This window comes from Cordyceps javanica, chromosome 1 (genome assembly GCF_051103115.1).
Source record: "Cordyceps javanica chromosome 1, complete sequence".
Classification (NCBI taxonomy): domain Eukaryota; kingdom Fungi; phylum Ascomycota; class Sordariomycetes; order Hypocreales; family Cordycipitaceae; genus Cordyceps; species Cordyceps javanica.
In genome coordinates this window covers 6686104-6707435 of record NC_139295.1, presented here as the reverse complement: position 1 = coordinate 6707435, position 21332 = coordinate 6686104, and the positions used below count along the sequence as shown (strand labels likewise).

The 21332-nt window shown below is 54.0% G+C and overlaps 5 protein-coding genes across 5 annotated transcripts; 4 read left to right on the top strand and 1 right to left on the bottom strand.

Moving 5' to 3' along the window:
* Positions 1 to 825: 825 nt before the first annotated feature.
* Positions 826 to 3091, top strand: V2A60_002036 (DASH-cryptochrome; the record flags this gene model as incomplete). Its single annotated transcript, XM_083253388.1, has 2 exons — positions 826 to 1334; positions 1432 to 3091. The coding sequence occupies 2 exons, from the start codon at positions 826 to 828 to the stop codon at positions 3089 to 3091; spliced, it is 2169 nt and encodes a 722-aa protein (XP_083109514.1).
* A 2042-nt stretch (positions 3092 to 5133) lies between these two features.
* V2A60_002035 (uncharacterized protein) lies at positions 5134 to 7431 on the top strand (the record flags this gene model as incomplete). Its single annotated transcript, XM_083253387.1, has 2 exons — positions 5134 to 5318; positions 5379 to 7431. 2 exons carry the CDS (start codon positions 5134 to 5136, stop codon positions 7429 to 7431), a joined length of 2238 nt encoding a protein of 745 aa, XP_083109513.1.
* Positions 7432 to 9047: 1616 nt separating this feature from the next.
* On the top strand, positions 9048 to 11279 carry V2A60_002034 (uncharacterized protein; the record flags this gene model as incomplete). Its single annotated transcript, XM_083253386.1, has 1 exon — positions 9048 to 11279. The coding sequence occupies one exon, from the start codon at positions 9048 to 9050 to the stop codon at positions 11277 to 11279; it is 2232 nt and encodes a 743-aa protein (XP_083109512.1).
* A 1086-nt stretch (positions 11280 to 12365) lies between these two features.
* Positions 12366 to 14378, top strand: V2A60_002033 (uncharacterized protein; the record flags this gene model as incomplete). Its single annotated transcript, XM_083253385.1, has 2 exons — positions 12366 to 12408; positions 12481 to 14378. 2 exons carry the CDS (start codon positions 12366 to 12368, stop codon positions 14376 to 14378), a joined length of 1941 nt encoding a protein of 646 aa, XP_083109511.1.
* An 869-nt stretch (positions 14379 to 15247) lies between these two features.
* On the bottom strand, positions 15248 to 15778 carry V2A60_002032 (uncharacterized protein; the record flags this gene model as incomplete). Its single annotated transcript, XM_083253384.1, has 2 exons — positions 15248 to 15637; positions 15704 to 15778. 2 exons carry the CDS (start codon positions 15776 to 15778, stop codon positions 15248 to 15250), a joined length of 465 nt encoding a protein of 154 aa, XP_083109510.1.
* Between the last annotated feature and the right edge of the window lie 5554 nt (positions 15779 to 21332).

The following is a 21332-nucleotide window of genomic DNA, read 5'->3' as shown; positions in this document are numbered from 1 at the left end:
GGACCCTTCTTTTTTTTTTCTTCCTCTCTTGTTCCTTGTTCGCCTCAGCCTCACGTACCGCCCGGCCGTTCATTGGGCTTTGCTTCCGCTTGCCTCCTTCACCCTATACCATAACTAACTATCAGCTTGCACGGTAGCGTCTACTCCGTCCTCATCAACACATCCTCCCCCGGCTTCCCGCCGATCAACCTCGTTACCGCTCAGACTGCCAACCTACCCCGTCTGTCTCTTCCTGGTTCCCGCATAAATTACACGCCGCCAGCATAAAAGACATCAACAATGCTCCTGTGGATCTCTACTTAGAGTTGCCATTGTCCTGCTACTTTTCTTTTTCTTTTTCTTCTCGCCCACCTCCGAGTTCCCTCTCTCTCTCTCACTGGGCGGACCGATTGACCACTTAATACCAGCCTGTTCACCTACCTGGTAAACTCATCAGCCTGCTTCCCTGGTTGAACCTCGCAACCACTCAGGGGCTGTCAATCCTCACGTCTCGCTTTGCTTGTTTTCGTTCTCTCGCCCCGTAAGGAATCATTATTGCGCCTCTTTTCTCACCTGTGCCCCGGAGAACCCTACTCGAGTCGTCTGCTTGCCGCCGCCACTCACTATTGCGTCTCTTCTTTCGTCGCTCTTGGTCTTTCTTGGTCTTTCTTGGTCTACCTTGGTTTCTTGTCGTCTCTTTCCGTATCCATTCGTCTTTCTCCAAATCTCGTCGTCTTTGTTCGTCCCTCTTTAGTCCTCCTCCTCCTCCTCTTGCTCCCGCCTGGCGTGGCTCGTCTTGGCAGTGACAAACTCCCCGGCACCACCTCAAGTGCTACCTAGCTCGCCATGCCTGCCAGCAGAGTACTAGTCTATCTGCTACGCCGCGACTTGAGAATATCGGATAATCCCGTCTTCCACCGTCTTACTTCGACCCCGGACCATGGATTCACTCATCTGCTTCCAGTCGTCATCCTCCCTCCCGACCAAATCGAGACGTCCGGTTTCCTCAGTCCCGGCCAAACCTCACCATTTCCACCAGCCAAGAGCAGGGTGGGCAAATTTTGGCGATGTGGCCCTCATCGCGCGAAATTTCTTGCTGAAGCTGTCTGGGATCTCAAAGATACCTTGGTCTCCCGTCAGAGTGGTCTCATTGTCCGGATAGGAACCCCCGCCGACGTCATTCGCAGTATAATCCAACACCTCCAATCCTCAGGCAACGCTGCCGTTTCCGCTGTCTGGATTACAGACGATGTCCCTGTCGAAGAGAAGCAGCACCAAGACGAAATTTCCGCCGTATGCGACAGCGAGAATGTCGAATTTACCCTGATCCCTGATGAGAAATATTACATTGATGAGTGCGTTTCTACTTCCCCACAAGTCCCATTATGTCCTTAATTCTATAACCAGCTACGGTGACGCCTGAAAATTCTAATGCTAGGCTCCGTCATTTAGTCGCGATCTCGATATTCCTACCCAGGACCTTCCCGATGTTTTCACTACCTACCGCAAATCACAGGAGCCCCTGCGCGACAAGCCCCGCGCCGTATACTCCAACTTCAGCTCTCCCTTGCCTCCATTTCCACCAGAGTCCCTAATACCTCCACAATCCAAACCTTTCCAAGTACCAGATAACCTCGACACTTTCCAGAAATGCCTTGCCAAGCCGCTTGATCTCGATTTGCCGAACCCTCCTGTTGATCTCCATGGCGCCGTGTCCGCCCATCCCTTTCTGGGTGGGGAGCAGAGTGCCATGGATCGATTGCAACACCTGATCAAATCAGGCGCCATATCGTCGTACTCTGATACACGCAATGGTCTGCTAGGCACTGATTTCAGCACTAAACTGTCGGGATTTCTTTGTCTGGGCTGCCTGACTGCCCGCCAGGTGCACAGCGAACTGGTCAAGTTCGAGGACGGCACTGACGAGCGGTATCAAGACGCCGCTGGATATGGCCAGGGCGAAAACAGTGGCACTAAGGCGGTTCGCCTCGAGCTCTTGTGGCGCGACTACATGCGACTTTGCACCAAGAAATTCGGCGCAAAGCTGTTTGGCGCTTCAGGGTTTCGACAAGTCGACGGGTACTCCAAGAAGTGGAGGACGGCCAGCACCGCCACTGCCAGCCCCGACCAAGATCCCCCGCCACAGAAGGTGTCTGAAATGATCGAGCGATTTTTGCAAGGAAATACTGGAATGGGTCTTATAGACGCATCTCAGCGGGAATTGTTCTTGACTGGCTACACGTCAAATCGCGCTAGACAGAACGTCGCCAGCTTTTTTGCAAAGCACTTGGATATTGACTGGCGCTATGGAGCGGAATGGTACGAATGCATGTTGGTTGATTACGATGCGTCATCAAATTGGGCCAATTGGCAGTACGTAGCTGGCGTTGGCAACGACCCCCGTGGTGACGCCCGTATTTTTAACCCCGTCAAACAAGCGTTTGATTATGACAAGCAGGGAGAATATGTGCGCACTTGGATCCCCGAAGTACGAGGCTTTGAGAACATTGAAAACGTGTTCCAAGCTTGGACAGCAACGCCAGACGAACTTGAGAGGCTAAACCTCACCGACAACATCATGGTCACGGATCCTCTCAAGAAGATAGAATTTACCGTCGACCGCAAACCAAAGTCGCAAAGGCGTCCATTTGTTCGGGGAAGAGGATCCGGCAACGGACGAGGTGGGAGACGTGGTGGCGGCTCCTCTGGGTATGGTCGTGGGGGCATGCACATGCCTATGCCGGTGCAGGTCGTCCCCGTGCCGATGGACGGCATGGTGCCGGGTGGTCTCCCCACGAGCCCTCCCATGTATGGCACAGTTGGTATGGGATACGACCAACAAGCCTATGCATGGAGCCCACCTCCGCTGGGAATGCCGCCACCTCTTCACCATGGCACACCGCCACCTCACCACTGGGGCTCCAACGCCGGTGGCGCACCGGTCGTTAGCAGCGGTTGGGTCTCCGGCGGGCAGCCCATGTACAACGAGTATAACAATCCGCACGGGGGTCTACTGCCACCTGCCATGCAATACCGTGGCCGCGGCAGCGGACGTGGTGGCTACGCGCCCGGCAGAATGCATCAGGGGAGGGGAGGGTACATGCCGAACTAATGGGGCAGCATCGCAAAAACATGAAACGAGAAACGGAATTGGGTATACACTGGTCACTGGTTCATGGAGCATTATAGATGGGGTCACTCAATCGGGTTGCATATACCGGCGGTGTTTCTGTTTTCTACTCTAATTGTTATAGAGTTGGGTATTTTTGTTGTTGATTTTTGTTTGTCTCGACGAGGGGTTGTATACTTGAAAAGACAGATAGACCTACGTAATTTGACGATGGTGCTAAAAGAGGCGATGAAAGTCGGTATAGCAGCGAAGGTGCAGGGTGGTCTCGTTTCATCCGAGTTGCGTGCACTCCGTCACTAAACGGCATACAGAGACGCAAGCAAGATAGCTGTGTTTTATGCCGGGACGTTGGCGAAGATACTGTTTCTCCCGGACATTTGTGTCACTACATCCATCATCATCAATCAGCCCGTCGTGTAGACATTGCGAGCAAGACACTGCGAGCACAACCGTCCTTAAGCCAGCGGAGCTCACAAATGCCTGGTTTGGCAGAACCATCCCCGTCCTCGCACCGCAGCGTCACGGGATGCGAAACCTTGCCCCTCCTTCCGTCCCAAGAAGGTTTTCCAAATTGAACCGGGAGCCTATATTTATATATATATATATTATGGCTCGGTAGCACCGTCGGCGTTGCTCGTGTAACGGAGGGGTCGGGGATATCGTGGGTTAAAAAGAGAATGGGGCATCAGTTTCATTGGCAGGATGAGGGCGAAGATTATGCCTTCATCTATCTGGTGTGTTGCAGGTAGAAAGAAGCAGGCGAACAAGGCTGTCTTTTAGGCTCCGGGGTTGAGCTTGTGGTTGTGGTGTATTATTCACTCCATATAACCTCTCAGAACCGAGCAAACTTGCTGAAAAAAAGGCTCTACATACGCTTCAAGGCTTCTCAGCTCTGGGTGTTTTCCTTGGTAGACTTTCTTACAACTAGCCGTGGCCGATACCCAATAACTGTATATAGGGTAAGCGGCTGTGTTCCACGGACGCCCTCGCAGGTTGGCACTGTGGCGTTGTGCTAATAGTCATGACCTGATCCGGCCAGCAGCTGGTGTGATTGGACTTGCTTTGATTCAGGTCGAGAAGTTACCATCTGCTTCTCCGAGGGTTTGAGGGTTTGTCCTTCCAAGCTGTGCTGGACGCGGTTGATGCGCTCGCTCTATCCGGTTGGTTGACATGTAATCTTGTTCCTGTGGAAGGAAATGCAGACAAAAGAAAAGAGATTCGGCTTTTTCAAGCTTGTAGTCAAACTTATGTTCCAGATAACATGCTCAACTCATGAGAACAGAACGGCGGTCACCGGGCTGCACCTACCCGAGCTTACAGTGACCGCTCTCACGGCCAAGTATATGTGTTGAGAAGAGTGCGCATCGCGGCCAGAGCTCCGGCCAAAGGAAAAAAAATGCCCATACTTTGAGCTACCACAAAGGCTTATAATATGCTCTTGCTCCCCGCTGACTGGTTTGGTTACCTGGCCCCGTCTAGATCGTGTTTTGTGTCCCCGTGTCGTGCAAGAAAGACGGCTCGGCTGCGGTCCATGTCGTCTTTTCTGCGCTGACGTCGCACGGCAGCATCTAATTGTCTCGCCAGTCTCACCATCGAGCGACTTGAGTTCTGCACAGCGCGTTTCTTCTTCTCCTTCTCCTTCTTCTGCTTCGTCTTCCTCTTCTGAGCCCTCCATGCCGTGCACCACTAGTCGTTCGCAGCGCCTACAGGGTGACCGTGATTGGGCGCCAAAGTTACGATTCATCGTCGTACAAGCCGACGTTGCACGCATCGCCGGACCCCGTATTGCCTTCAGACCAGGTACAATAGGATTATATATAGCTTCTCTTTGTCAACCGTCTCTACCGAGTCCTGGACGCTCGTCACGATTCTGGACAAGTCAATCATCCCCCACACTTGTCCTCGGCCCGGGAAGTATCAGGACCACAGAGCCAACAGTTCTTCTTTCCGTGACGAATCCTTCCCATTTCAATCTACCAATTCCGCGTCAGCCTGGCTCTGAGAATAAGAGACTATATTCGGCAATGGCAGAGTCGGATAGCAGCAGCAGTCCGCCTGCTCGCGCAGAGCAGAGGGCTACGACGAGCCCTGAAGCATTGGCAGAGATCATCGCTGCGCAGACGCAGCCTGACGATGCAACACATCTGTCCCTCCCAGGTTCGGAATACCTCGCGGCAGGGGACTTCCACATTTCTGAGGACATACAGCAGTAAGATCTGTTCCCCTGTGTTGACGAATCCTCCCTATATTCAATCTAACACAATTTCAGGCATCAAGCAGCCCGTACCTCACCACCGCCGGGTGCTCGGGTGTACACCAGGACGGTGCACCTCGAGACTGCCCACACGCGGCTCCAGGACATCCTGGCCGAGACGGACGACGAGCACGCGGAGCGGTACTCCGTCACGCAAAGCGATGACGGCCTCGACGACGAGACGAGGCAACTGGAAGAAGAGGTCTACGTCAAGCGTGAGACCATGTCAATAGAATGGCTGAGGGAAAGAAACGTCCCCCTCTTATACGATCCGAAGTTGCTGTTGCGCGTGCATAAGCAACCGGACCGCTACATGGGCATGCTCCGGCCATTTTACCTGCACCCTCCGTTAGACTTTGACGCGCCTCTGATCAATTTCTTCGAGAGACAGTGTCTGCGGTTTGAGGAATTCAACCGCTGGCAGGCGTATAATCGCGACATAGATACCATGCAAGAAGAAATCATGAACAAGGCATACAACGCCGCGCTTGTTCGTGAGGCCACCAGCGGCCGCGAGTGGCAGCAGCTGATGGCCAACCCTAGACTGGTACACAGCGCCGCCCGGCAGGAGGAATTCTGGCAGAGGCGTAGAGAGGAGAGGGAGTTACTGCACGATGATGACTGCGCCGACTTCGAGCAGTATCAGGCTGGCGTCCGCGCACGCTTGGCTCGGAACGGCGTGGAGGTACCCCTCGACTTTGCTCTGCGGATGGACTTTTGGGCGCAGGACCGCCTGACAGTCTGGGCCGAGTATCTCGCGTTTGAGCACTGGCACATGGAGCAGTACGACGACGACGTTGCCGAGTGGCGGGCTAAGCACAACGTCTCGTACGAACAGCTGCAGCAAAAGGTGGCACTGCGCACCCATGAGACAGCAGAGTACCTGCAGACAGAGCACGCTGAGCTGCAGCTGCGTGTCGAGAAGGACAGGGCATTTGAGCGATTCGACATGGCCGCGCTCACCTTTGCCCGGCTGGAGAGGCGTCCCAGGGGCTTGAGGCACGAGCAGATGTTCATGTCGCACATTCGCAGAACGCGGATGCTGGCCGAAGCCCAGGTCGAGCTGGAAACCGCTGAGGCGGCCAAAAACGAGGCAGTGCGGCGCTACGAGGTCGTGGCAGAGTTTCTGCACGAGACGGAGACGTACCGAGAGGCTTGCGACATTCGTGCGCGTCACGACCCCCTGCTCGCCTGGGCTAAAGACAGGTACTACGAGATCCGGTCCGAGGCCGGCCAGCTATCCCCCCCGGGTGTGCCCCTCGTCGCGTTTCTCCAGCCCCAGGCGAGACTGGCGGACGATGCAGCGACGAGCCAGGGGGCGGTCGTCGCTGCGGGTCGGCAGCAATCTGCTGCCGAAGCCGGGGCCAACAGCCAAGAAGGGCACCGATCTGATGTCGGCACATCTTGGAAGGAGGAGGGCCTTTTCTCAGCGGTTTTGATGACGCCTCCGGCTGCCGCATCTCCGCATGTCTCGTTGGCGCCCGTCTCGTTGCCCTCTGTTGAGACAAGGTCAGAACAGTCACATGCTGTTGAGACGCCTGCGGCGGAACAGCCACTTTCTGAACAGTCTTCGAAGAAACAGTCTTCAGTCGAGAAGTCCTCGGTAGAGCAGTCCTCGGTTGAGCAGTCCTCGGTCGAACAGTCCTCGGTCGAACAGTCCTCGGTCGAACAGTCCTCAATTGAGCAGCCTGCAGTCAATCTTCATGCAGCTGATAGTCCTTCGAACCAACTGTCTCCAGTCGAACAGCCGGAGGGAGCACCAATGGCATCCATGCAAACGACTGAGCCCCCGGTTTCAATTGTCGCCACTGAAATCGATGCAGTCACTTCAGTTCCCAACCTTCCTGGGCCGCGAAGAAGTGCGCGCATCGCAGCGATGCGCCAAAAAGCTGCCGAGCAGGCGGTACTGCAGAACACCCAGGCAAGGGCTGGGTCGGAATCAAGGGCACAGCGTGCGTCCAGAGGGTCTGGCCGAAAGCGCGGGCGCGGCAAGGTTGCCGCGGCGGAAGAGGAGGCGCAGGACGAGCCGCCGGCAAAAAGGCCTAGGCGGCGCGCTGCAAAGAAGTGAGGGAAAGAGGGGGGTCCGGAAAGGGGGGGGGGGGGGGGGGGGGGAATTTCTCTGTTTTGCTTTACATTCTTACTTGTTCTTCTACTACACTGTACATGTTTGTTTCGAGGATACCTGCCATTTACATGCAGGTAACAAAGGGTTCAAGATGTCGGACGAGGATATACTACTTTCATGTTTTGGATTGGCGTGGCGTTTGGTTTACAAGATCACAGATGATACCCAAAATAAACTGTACTTTTTGCGAGATTTTACAAATGATCTGGATGTCGAGACACTACTAGAAACGGTAACAGTGACTGCTGCTCGGTAGAGGGGCATTGTTGTCACTGTTTCTCCTCGTTCCTCTCGTTACCCTGGTTCTCCTCCTCTCCCTCTTCCTCCGTTTTGCTCTTCTCCATGCTCCTCTATCTTTCCTCTTGCTACGAGGGAGAAATCGGAAAGACGAAAATGATACCGGTTACACCATACATATAGTGGGTGACTCTTGTACCTCGGCGAAGCTTTTTGTGCACATCCCATCCTAATGATGTGCGTCTCACGCCATGTAAAACCAACCGCTGTTGCACCAGGCCCAATAATTTCTGGCAAATCTATACCCGAAACTGTGTGAGGAAGTACAAAAGTTGACCGTAAACAGGAAGCGGGTTTGTGAAAATAGCGGATGCTGGGAAAAGCTTCGCCTCGGCATTTCCATCCCGCGTGGGTGAAAAAATAAAAAGAAATATGAGGAAAGAAAAAAGACCAAGACGATATAAAATCAGATGAACACAATGTTGCGGGCCGCTGGTATCAGCCTTTCCTTTTGTCGGGTTCACTTGACGAGACCGCCTACAATCCACAGCCAACGACCGAAAACGTTTGAAGAATTTATTATAAGCACTCACCTGCATTTTTGACTTGAGCTCCTTTCCAATCGTATATATCCGTAGTTCGAGACTAGACAATATTTCAATAATTTTGTTTCAGAAAACTAGTGTCAATGGCTGGATGCTACGGTTATCATTCCTTTGCCCCCTCCACGACTCTCAATGCAAGAAGCGTAAAGATCAAAAAGACATGAGCTAGGTTTGGAGTCGTGATAATATAGTCATGGGTCTGCTACACGATACAAATGCTTGATTGAGGCCCTTTGGACTGTTAGAAAGAGCCACTGCTCCATGCTGGCTGTGCATGTCACACCACGGTGGCACACGGGAGGGATGCAGAGCTGATTCAATTTTCGATAATTTCCAATCACTGAATTTGATCGATTCCCCGTACTACATTTCCACGCTACACAGAGTTTGAACCCCTGCCTTGGTATCCATGTAGTGCTTAAGAAGCCGAACCACAGGATATGCCGTGAAATCGTGTATACGACCACTGAGATCAGTTTTTTTACGCGCCGTGCCTGCTTCGAGAGTCCGAGGCGACTGTGTGACCTCGAAGGCTCGGTGGGTGAGCTCTGTTTTGTGTTGTTCGAGTGACCTATAAGTCTTTTCGTCATCCGACGCACCTTGTCCCATTATACTGGATTTCTATTCATGCCCGTTGTATTTTACCCTGTTGAACAATCGTACGTGCTGGCTGCTGATCAAAGTATTGGCATCGCGGCAACTATCCGATCATCCACCATGGCGTTCTTTCTCAGAGGCTTGTCTTCTTTCATCTTTGGTGGTCAGCCGTCGGCGACCGCCGAATCACCTTTGAACGGGCAGCCCGCCGGAGACGAAGAGCGACTCCCTGCTCCGGCTCGCGCCGGCACGGCGCGAAACGCGCCACCTTCACAGCAAGCCGAGCCGTCGATGCGCGGCAGAGCCACCACGCCGCCCCAGGCGACGACGCTGCAGCTTTTGCTCAGCAGCAGCTCCTCGGAAGCGGCCGAGGAGCGACGAGAACAGCCGCCGCCCTACCGCTCCGCGGACTACGACGATCGGTTGGCGGAGGCGAGCGGCGACGAGGAGTCGCTCGACGAGCACATGGCGGATTCCGAGAGGCGTCACAGCCTGTTGCTGACGCACTTTGCCTCGCTTCCCGAGCACCGCTTCGACGAGCAGGTGGAGCGGGAGGAGGTGCGGCTCCTTGAGAAGTGGGCTGCCTGTAACCTGAAGAAGGAATACTGGCTAGAGGGCTCGGATCTGACCCAGCTGGCGATGAGTGTTGTCCAGCGTCGGTGGGAGGACCAAGGCATCGCGAAAGAGTACGACTGGTTTGGCGGCCCCTCCCCCGAGCCCTCGGGCTTCTGGAAGCACCAGGAGATTCGGGAGGATCACGGTCCCAGGGAAGTTTGCAGACTGGATAGTTCCCGGCCGTTCTTCCAGTTCATGCAAGAGGTGTCGGCAGAGCGGGATCATCTCGAGTTCATCGCCTACCCGCCTCTGCTCCCATCATATCTCATAACTCACGCCCCGCAGGTGCTTCGCGAGCCAACCCCGGATGATCTGCACACGGCAGCATACTACAACGTACGATACGATCAGTGGACGGCCAAGGGTATCTGGGACCCCCGATGGGGTGAGATGCCGGGCATGTTTTGGAGACACGAGAGCGATGTCCGGGCCGTGTTCCTGGAAGTATGCGGCTCTCTGGACAATATTCCGCAGCGTCATCTCGACATGAGCGACCGGCTGCCGGAGCGACAGTCCTTTCAGCGTCGGAGGGTTGGCATCTTGAGCCATCTACCCAAGATGGTGGAGGTCCAGCTGCGCAGAGGAGAATATGAAGATTCCATTGTGCCGGAGAACCGGCATCCAACTGCGAACGGTCAGCCTGCCTCCAATCACGCAGAGGCAGGGTCATCGGGCAGCGGCTCACCCCAAGACCCTCGATTTACCGTATCCGCTTCTGCAAGGACCAATCTCCCCGAAGGGTCCATGAGCAGGCAGGTCAGCCAAGATGCTCTCGTCGGCACAGAGTCTTGGGCCATCCAGCGAGGGGACATTTCCGGAAGCCTATCCGAGGCACGCTTCGGCCGCGCCGAGCTGGAGCATCACGAGGACTTTTCGGGAGATGATCTTGAGCCAGGACAGATGGCCTCGTCCGAAGACGGCAGCTACCAAGGCTCGTTCTCGGACCCGTCCCCGCTGGTGACAGACCAAGCCCAACAACCACTGTCTGCAGCTCGCCGACCGCTGGGTCTGAGCTCTGGGCGGATGACACCGATCCCTGAACAGTCGACGCCGTCGGAGACGTCGTCCGAGGGCGAGTACGGCGATGAAAACTCGGAGGATCCCCTCGACGCCATCCGGAGGCAGCTGCTGGACGTGCAGCGCTCCGCGCAGCAAGTCTTGGATGCGCACAAGGCACTTGCTGCTCAGGTAGCAGCCGTGCAGTCATCGCGTGCCCAACGACGTGCGACGACGAATAGAGGGAACTTTTCCAAAGGGCCCCCCCATCAGCAGCGTCGCGTTCTCGGTCCCTTGCCTTCGACCCATAGGGTGTCCAAAAAAAGGGCCGCCCCGGGAAAAATGGTGACGCGATCGATCGAAACACCCGCAGTTGGCGCGTCGCCGGCGTCCTCGGAAGCTTCCACGGTCATTTTTGCTCCGCTGCGCTCTCCATCCCCGGCCAAGCATGATGATGATCATTCCGCGGAGCATGCGAGCAGTCACGAGGCGCCGCCGCCGCTCACCGACAGCTTCGTGATCAGGCAAGACAGCCCGGAGATGGATAACAACAGCCCGCGGGATGAGGGCTTTGTCATCAGGGAGGATACTCCGCAGGATGCGGAAGGGGATGTTTCAATGGAAGAGCCCAGGATAGAATTGTCGCCCCAGGCAAGGGCAAGACAACGTCGCCGGGCCACCACGGAGCGCCGGGCCTTGCAGCCTCTTCGCAGAAGCAAGAGGAACATCCTTGCAAGGTAAAGTATAGTGCGTAAAAGCGCTGCTGTTTTATTTATTTCTTTTCTATTTATTTCTTTTTTTTGTTAGTTATTGGAGATTCGCATTGGGGGGTCGTTTCTTGTTTTTTTCGTTTCTTTTTTTCTTTTCTTTTTTTCGTTTCTTCTTTTTCTTTCTTCTTTTTCTTTCTTCTTTTTCTTCTTCTTTTTTTTTTCTTTTTTTCTTCTTTTTTTCCCCTGGAGTTGTGGTTCGTTCTTCTCGGTGGCGTTCTGGCAATGGCTGACGCACGTCAGAGGAAGCACTAAATAGAAAGGCAGAATAAAAAACGGACTGGGAAGCTTTGGAAGCCAGGATGGATATAATAGAAATCAGTCTTGCTTTTTTCAAAAGCTGTGTTTGATGACCCCTGGTCAAATTCAGATGCGTAGTAGAGCAATCTTCAGTTAGTATTAGATGGCAGGGCCACCTATTGTCACCACAAAGTACTCGGGACCATGATAAGAGACGCTTATTCCACTCGCAAGTGAATGTAATTAGATTAAATGGTTCAAGGGAATGATACTCAGGCTACAGACCACCTCTTATGATTGTTCTCCAGCCTTGGCTGCCTAGGAACGCTACTCGGTCACAATCGTGTTGTTCTTCACTACTATCATATATATACAACAGTAAACAGATGGCGACAGACTAGCTATCTGGCAGAAAAAATTATACACGAGGCTTGCGACGCAGGGGCAAGATCAAGTCGTCTCCATCAAGCCTTCACCAATGGAACTGCCCTAATGTAACTTGATCACAAGATCCACGATTCTACAGCAGCGATTTTCTTCCATTCACTTTTCATGCATTGTTGACCCATCCTAAAATTCAAGGAAATGCCTTTGTTCCGAAGCTCACAGGAAGCTGGGGGGGGGATTTAGGCGCTGCAATTTTCTCGTCCAGAGCTGCGTCATTGGCAGACCCTCATTTGACTAAGCTCCAGTTTGCCGCTCGGCGAAGAGTCATCGTCGCAAACTATTTTCTACTACATTTAGACAACGCAAATCTTCCACTCGCAGCGGCCACCGTTTCAAAGCAATCAAAAAGATCACCCAAGGCCAACCGGGCAATATGGCGCCCCAAACAGAAGACTACACGGGCCGCCCGCTCTACGGTAGGCTCGCCGCCGACGAGCATCACCCCGCCAAAAGTGACAATGGCAGCTAACCAGCTTCAACAATGGCAGCCTACGATCTTCCTCCGCAGCTTCTTGGCTCAATAACGCTCAAGCCCAATGTTGAGACGCCTGCGACTGTCCTGCCCGTCGAGTCAGAGCGGCCGAGCTCGCCCAGCACAAAAGCCACGGATTCTACAGCGGCCGAATCAAGCCCCGTCGGATCGCAGTCGTGCTCACTGTGCGGCTTGGCGTTTTCCAATGTCTTGGACCAGCGCGGGCATCTGAAATCCGATCTGCACAACTACAACCTCAAGCAGAAGCTGCGTGGCAAGAAACCCGTCTCTGAGACCGAGTTTGAGAAGCTGATCGAGGATCTGGACGAGTCGCTGTCGGGGTCCGATTCAGAAGACGAGGACGAGGACGAGGACGACGCCAACGATACGACATTGACAGCGCTTCTGAAGCGACAGGCCAAGATTGCCGATAAAAAAGCTCCTGCAAACGACGAGGACAGCGAAACAACAGTGCGGAAGCCAGGGAAGACGCCGCTGCTCTGGTTTAGCTCGCCGCTGCTTCCCAAAAACCACTTCTTTGGCGTATACCGTGCACTCTTCACCAACGAACAGCAAAAGACTTCCGACTTTGTCGCAGAGCTACGCAGAAAGCAGCTGGATCCCGTCACAATCCCACACCCTGCCAAGGATGGCACACTCGCGCCGATCGCGTACAAAGAGCCTCACATCTTTCTTTGCATGATTGGAGGCGGGCACTTCGCGGCCATGGTGGTATCTCTGGCGCCGCGCCAGACCAAGCATAATGCGCCTATGAACCGCGAGGCGACGGTGCTGGCGCACAAGACATTTCACAGGTACACGACGAGGCGGAAACAAGGTGGCTCGCAGTCGGCGAACGATAACGCCAAGGGCGCAGCACACTCGGCTGGCTCGACTCTGCGGCGATACAATGAGCAGGCGTTGGTAGAGGATGTCCGGGAGCTTCTCCATGATTGGAAGGCCCTGCTCGATACTTCGGAGCTCATGTTTATTCGAGCGACCGGCATCACCAACAGACGAACCCTGTATGGGCCGTACGAAAATCAAGTTCTACGACACTCGGACCCGAGAATACGAGGGTTCCCATTCAACACTCGCCGGCCCACGCAAAAGGAGCTCATGCGATGCTTCATCGAGCTGACGAGGCTCAAAGTCCGCGAGATCGACCCGGCGAGCGAGACCAAGCCCGAGAGAACGACACCAGTCTCTTCCACACCAGCAACGCCAAAGCCGTCCAAACCCAAGCTCTCCGAGGAAGAGCAGAATGCCCTGCTGCATACCTCTCAACTCCAGGCCTTTATCCGACGCTCCAAACTGCCCGCCCTCCTGTCGTACATTTCCAGCAACCAATTGTCGGCCGACTTTGCCTTTCAGCCGGCCGAGTCGCATCACCACACGCCCGGACCGCTGCACCTCGCGGCGTCGCAAAACTCGGCGCCGATGGTGCTTGGCCTGCTGGTCCGTGGCGGGGCCAGCCCGCTGCTCAGCAACGCCGAGGGCAAGACGCCCTTCGAGCTGGCAGGCGACCGGGCCACGCGCGACGCCTTTCGCGTGGCGCGCGCTGAGCTCGGCGAGGCCAGATGGGACTGGGAGGCGGCCCGCGTGCCCGCGGCCATGGACAAGGCCGAGGCGGCCAGGCGCACCCGGCTCGAGCAGGACGAGGCCGACGCCAAAGAGGCGGAGCGGCGGCGTGCCGAGGAGGAAAGACTGAAGAGGGAAGGGCCCAGAGTGCCGGAACCGAAGAGGCAAGGTGGCAGAGGACAGGTGCTGGGCGGCGCGGCAGTGCCCAAGACCGCTCAGGAGCTGCGCGAGGAGGAGGCTCGAGGGCTCACGCCGGAGATGCGGCTGCGGCTCGATCGCGAGCGGAGAGCGCGGGCGGCCGAGGAGCGACTTAGAAAACTTCAGGGCAAATGAGTTGATCATACAGGTATAGAAAGCGTGTTGTATTGTTGATCTTCATTTTGTATTCATCCCTTGCCTCGTGAAAATGAAGCAATATGACAATTTGGCAGGGCACTATGGGCATATAAATTCCGCCGAATATACCATGTTCCAAAGGAGAAAAGAGAGAACACGAGGCTATTCATCGTTTTTCCACCAGATCGCCCGTCAGTGACATGTCAAGATTACAGCCCGCACTCTTTTTTTTTTAATTTCCTTGAACTGGCCGAGCGGGCGGTCGGTCGCCGGCCGGTGTCAGTCAATGCGTCTAAGCGGAGACTGTCACCGCAATCATGACACCAGTTGTTCTGCACATCATCCAATACTTCTTGGCGCGTTCAGATGTTTGAGAAGGCATATTTTTCCCCTTTTTTTTTACTGGGAACCTTGCTTTCATCTCGGAAATGCGACGTCTCAGCTTTCGGGGGCTTGCATCCGACGGCATCATCGGAACGATAGAGGACGGAGGCGTGCATCCATCGGCGAACCCCCCGCCTCCTTTTTCCTACAGGCCACCGTATCGTGTCCAAGCTTGTTCTTTTTAACCTAAGCTCATCTTGTCTATGTAAAAAAAAACAGTAATTTTTTTTTTACTCAAACTAGTTTTAAGATGGTAGATGCATCGCACGTGGCTTCTGGGCCTCCACGCGGATGGGCAACCCTGCGAGCCGAGAAGCGGCGGAAATGGTAGCGGATATAATATGTATATTTGATATGTTGAATATCTGATTATAAGCTCTATTGTATTTCGATAAACCGTGTGCCATCTCTAGTCTTTCGGCCTCCAGGGCGTAGCATAGTGTGGATGATGAGTCTCCCGCGTGATTTGAACCGTGTGTTGATCAAGCAGCAGCCTTGTCCGCCTCGTCCGCCGGCTCAGCGGCATCCGGTCCAGCTTTTTTGCCGCCAGCCGTCTTGTCGCCAGCCGTCTTGTCGCCAGCCTTGTTGTCGTCAGCCTTCTTGCCATCAGCCTTCTTGCCGTCGCCCTTCTTGCCGGCGCCGCCGGCGCCGGACATGACCTCAAAGATGGTCTTGTGAGCCTGTCGATGCGTCTCGCGCAGCGCACTGTTCTCGCTCTCCGGGATGGGCTCCGCGGCCGACGGCGGGTTCGCCACGTACTTGACGTGGTCCTTGAGGATGTCGCCGATGCCGCCGCCGGCGCGAGCCTGCACCTGTTGCACTGCATCGTCTGCAAAAACGGTAAAGGAGGAGAGAGTGTCAGCGTTTGAAGACTATGGAATATACGTTCATCACTGGAAAGGCCGTAGACTTTTTTTGGATTCGACTTTACCTCTTACAATCGGGACCGCGGCGGCGCTGACGAGGGCAAGAGGTGCCGCAGCGCAGAGAACGACTGCCGAAATGAAACGCATCGTGTTGTGTTTTGTGTTGGTCGTGGTGAAGTGCAGTAAATTGTAGTAAAGTATGGCTGAGTATGTTGGATTGTTTCCAGGTCTTGTATTGATTGAATGAAGCTCAGTTGTTCTCTGCCAGAAAGTTCTCTCGATACTGAAGGCTTCGTCGACAGTATTTATATTACGACATGGACGGCATCATCACGGCATCACCACGATATCGACAACTCCTTCGGAAAGATTTGGATGCTGAAATGACAGTCCTGTGCAAAAATTGAAACACTTGCTCTCCCTTTGCTCGTGCAAATCGAGAGCCTCATATCCACCCCAAGACCGGCTCTGAGACTGCATCGCCATCTTGTCCCTTGTTGTGAGGCCATCACGTCGAATCAAAAGCGAGTGGTACCTTGTCGGCCATGAAACGCATGCAAAGCTTTGATAAGGCACAGTTTTAAGAAAGTTGGAAAACGTGTCCATGCGTGCTTCGATTTTGAAAAGGCCGTCGGGTCTGTTTTGATGTGGTTATCTCGATTGCTGATTGATTACCCGAACATTCCGGTCATGCCTGGGTGCTCGTTGGTCCTCGCCATGATTCAGTATGTCGATTCGGATAGATTGATAGGTGGTTTCTATTCAATTGCCTCGGTTATCTGGACTGCCTGCTTCTTTGCAACGTGAAATACCAGACGGGAAGATTGGGTCGCGAATGCCTCCTTGACCGGGCCGGCGATCCGTTCCTGGTTTCGATTCTCAAACATGAACTGAAAGACGCGGATTGCAGAAATATTTGTGAATCATATAGTAATCAGTTGGGTGTACGTGGCTCCAAGTTACTCGTGTGATCTTTGGATGACGACTTTGGTATAAAGGGATAGTTCAGCCCACGCAGCAACGCAGTGTGCATGGCTCAACACACGACGACGGATAGTCATAACCACCAAGTTCCACAACCTAGCGGGAACAAGATCTAATTTCCAACCGACTCTTCTACAAAGCCTTTCAGCGTACAATCTGACCTTTTTGCGCAGATATTCGAGCTCAACTATTACCATCACTGCAGATGCGCGGTGCTACCCTGGATGTGATAACAAGTGTGCTTCGCACAATGTCTGCACCACTTGCAGTTCAGTGACCAGTGCACTCCTTACTGGCAAGCCTATTGCCCCTACACAGCGCGAATTTGAGGTGCGTACTACTAATTCTCCTCTGGTGTGCAGCGCACAGATATTCTGCACCCCGCTGCCGTGAGGATCGCCGCGACCCTCAAATAGAACGAGTATGTGCGCAGACTGTGCGTAGGGGGCATAACAACTGTCAATTACGAGAATTGAGTTGAGATGACATGACTTGCATGTTGCCCTTCCTCAGAATGATGCCAAGATGGCTCTTCCCTGTCGGGATGACTTGAGCTGGTGTACAGCTGGCCGAGGGATGGAGCTTTGCTTTTCCCTTTTGGCGAGGTCGTGATTAGTGTCAATGGAGCAAGTGGTCTCTACATCACGTCACGCATGGACCTTTAGAGCGATGCGTTGTGGCGTTGTGCCTGGACCGATGATCATCCAATTTCCACCTTGGGAAATACGAACAGGCATTGCGAAGCCAGCAACAGGCTCGGTCGCTTTTCGCAACATTGACGGTGGCCCGGGGCAAAGGAAAAAAAAAATTTCTGCATTTGCGAAAAAGATGAGCTATTGCTCAAAAGTGCAGCAGGTTTCTCTGTTTCCCCATACATAGCCACCTCCGTGAACAGGAGAATACGAGCTTGGTAACCCGCCGACGGCTGCAACGTCTCAGATTCTGCGCGCATCATCATGCATGCCATAATAGGCAAGGGCCTTATTCGAACCGAGAACCGGTGGTGCCACCATGGCGTGAACGAGGCTGCAAGCTGAGCGAGCTATCCATTTTCGCGAACAGAAAAGAGAAGTCACATCCCTGAACAGATGTCAAGAATAGAAGACGCAACTTCCGATCAAGACTCACCCCGCGGTCATAACACTTGACCCATCAATAGGAGAACAAGTTCGGGGGTCGAGCAACGGTTCGCGGGTCATGTAAGTCGCTGGCCCAAGTAGGAAATAGATGAATTGTGGAACTCAGGGGTCGCTCCGGAGGGGGCCGTGCTGCGCCTGACGGGGAGGCCTTGGCCTTGTGGTGTTGCCCGAAAGAACGGATAAATAAGTCGGGCGTACTAAAAAGCTAACTACGACTCGGATCGAAAAGTGTTTCAAATCGAGCCCAAAGTGCCAATGTCGTCGACGCCACACCGTTATGCCCTATGCGAACAGGCCCCGCCATTGAAGACTATTCTGTTACTATGAATACTCCAGACCTCACCGGAACACGAAACACGCCACGCTGGAAGGGGAAAGTCTCCTTGACTCGGCGATGGGTGGCAGTCACAATCTGGCAGAGTAACTAGAGTAGGGCTCGATGGAAGGAGCTTTGTGTCGCATGGGCAAAAAACTTATTCCTGTAGTGGCAAGCCACTTTGGAGCTGGCTGCGCCGGCCGAGGTCTCGCTGCTCACACGCACGATTGAAATAAAACCGACTACTGGTAATTGATGGCTCCCTTCACGAGCTTGGCCGCTGCACTGATCAAGGTCTGTTACTGCCGTGGGCTTGTCAGTCGTTGCGGACTGCATGTCAGCTCATATTCATGCGGATACGGGACACAGGAAATAAAATCGAAATATGATCGCTGTGGATATCAGAAAATCTCTCATCGAGTTCGTTGCTCTGATATAACCAGGAGTTGAAAATAATAGGAGGCGGCGGCGCAGTACCCCAGTTGTCAGTCAATGGTGCATTGGGCACGAAAATAACAGCACAGAACAGTGACCAATCGATGCTCCCTCTGAATAAGGAAAAGCAAAAATAGAAGCGGGCAAGAATGAAAGCTCTGAAAGGTTAATTAATCTAAAATCGGAACCTCTGCTTCATTGCATGGAAATGTCCGCACAACCCTGGTGCGACCGTAGTCTATCAGTAGTCTTGAAAAAAAAACTGCCATCACAACTGCCCCTGGCTCCCAGACGGCCCGTTGGCAAATTGAGGTAGGCAGTTCCACCATGCTGCCCGCCTTGCGGAGTCAGAGTCAATAGCTCTGGTAACCCTGGCTGTAACCCTGGCTGTACACCCCGGCCGGCTGTGGAAAGCACCACCTCCATGCCCGCGAGAAAAAGCAAAGCATCATCTTGGGCACGTTCTGAACATGGACACCTGTGAGCTCAGTCAGTTGAGATGGGTCGGCCCGGACGGCTTCATCGTACTGTCAGCCTTTTTGTGGCGGCGACTGAAACCAAGATCCTGAGAATTTCGTGTCAGGCCGGGTGCCAACAGCCGCTACTCATGATGAGATTCTTGAGCTGGGCAGACTCCTCAGGCCTGGTGCACTGGCAATCCTGGAATAGCTTGCAGTCAGGCATGTCAATAATGTTCAGAGTGCACTGCTCGGAACCATGTCGCGAGCCATCCACTACGGCATTGGTGTCTGCGAATACCCTGCCGTCTACCATTTTCCAAGTTTACCGAGGACATGCATAGTTCATGGACGGACCCGCATGGAACAACGCCTCACCTCGGTTTTAGAGTGCTGCTTGCATGTTGACGAGCCTGAATGGCTAGCAGGGAACATGCTGGTACCTGTCGAGTTGAGCTGCATCATAGGGTAGTAGCGAATCGGCTCAGCGCGGCGGAAGTTGGTGAGTTGAGTGCGCAGTTGGGTCATCCAATATACTGGCAAGTTGAGATGCTCCGTCATGGACAGGGCACTCCTGTCTTCCCTCATGCACCGCAGCACTTGGCGTGGCGAACCGGAAATAGAATAAAAAAAATGATTCCATGACTGGAAAACCAGCATCCTGGCCTTAAAAAAAAGCTTGCAATCAACCATCGCAACTTGCCGTTTGCTGGACTTCGAGATGATCGGCATTGTACCCAGTATCAGTAGCGCATGTTGGCACTAGCGAGAACCCATTTTGGCGACGGCTTTCTTTTGAGCTCGAGGGTTCTCTATGAAACACCATGTGTGATTTTTAGTGTACTAGATCTCAGACAGCAACGCAACAATGGGGTAGGCACCTGAAGCGGCTCGAGGATGGGGTGCCATGGTGTACAAGAGCCGCGCATTAGCATCGGGCCTGGCACCCGCCACTGGTTGCTGTATTGTGCGACGAAGGATTCAGGATACATTGACAAATAAAACAAAACTGGCGCGACTCAGGCCATGTTTCTGGGGTTGGCATTATCGGGAAAAGGAAGGTTGAGTTTGTTTGCTATCCAAGCACATGGTTCGTTTGCCCTCGCAAGTAGGTGCAGGCAGCTTTGAAGTGAAAGAGCTGTTCTCGCCGGCGACTATGTGCTGCTGACCTAATCGACAACTGGTGATATGGAAGTGTGGGCCACACATAGTTAACAACCTACCTTTGCTACTGTTCAGCAAATGACTGGAGAATTGCCATGCATTACTTACGGCTCGAAAATACCTGTCTACAATCGCTTGCAGTTCGTTGGCATTGAGTAACTCTTCACAGGGTCATGCAGTCGTACTGAGTAGTCACAACTGTACTAATTACAAACAATGTCGACTTGCTCCGTGAAGCTCTCGGATACATTGCCCAAGCACAACGGAAACCCCAAGATGCAGGGTCTCCAACAAACAATGCATTCATAAAGTTTTGCTCATGCTGGGTTTGAACTGTTCGTTTCCGAGACTGACCCAACCAGCCCTACCAGCATTCGACTTCCGCGTCGTGTTTACTCTCGACGCTTCGCCGTGGTCTGTCGAATCGCTACTGACACGCCGGAATGGATCAATCCCAAACCACGACCCGCCAGATGATTGTTTCGACAAGGCATAAGCCCCCCGCGTGGTGCGCAGAGCAAAGAAGGAAAAAAAAAAAACACACACACACACACAATTTCCCAACTGCCACCACAGCCACCGGCTGCTAGCTGGACGCTAACGTTGGCCCAAAATGCTCCGCGGTTCCATTACCAGACCAGGGCGAACGGCCGGTGTGGACGGCGGGAGCAAAGCTACCGGCCGGTGCGCAGCAACAACCGGACGGACAGGGCGGGGGAAGAAGAGGTCGAAGCACAGACTTGCTCGACCACGCAGCAGCCCAAACTGCTTAGGGGCGGAACCAGCAATCTCTTCGTCAACCTAAATTGGGCGCTGCAGGGGCTACCCCCTGGTAGGCTGGAATCCATGACAAGCCCTGGGCTGGGCGACAATGCGTGCGGGTCAGCTACCGGCCTCTTGACGTCTGGCGAAACCACCATCGCGGGATGGATGCTGCAGCACCGAGCGTGTCTGATTCGGGCGATTGCTCCGCCTCTCTCCCCAGCGCTTCAGGATGATATTGGACAGGGGCTCAATGGCTTCTGGTCGTTTCGCGCGCACCGCCGACCAGCCAGCTATCGCTCGATGGAGTCTCTCGTCTCCGGCCCTCGTCGCTATGACATGCCATCCTTTCTAGCCATGCAGATACCACCGCCCGCAGGCCGTGGCCCGCTTGCCTGTTCCCATGCCACGCTACCACACTGACGGCGCTGTTGCCAGCTTCT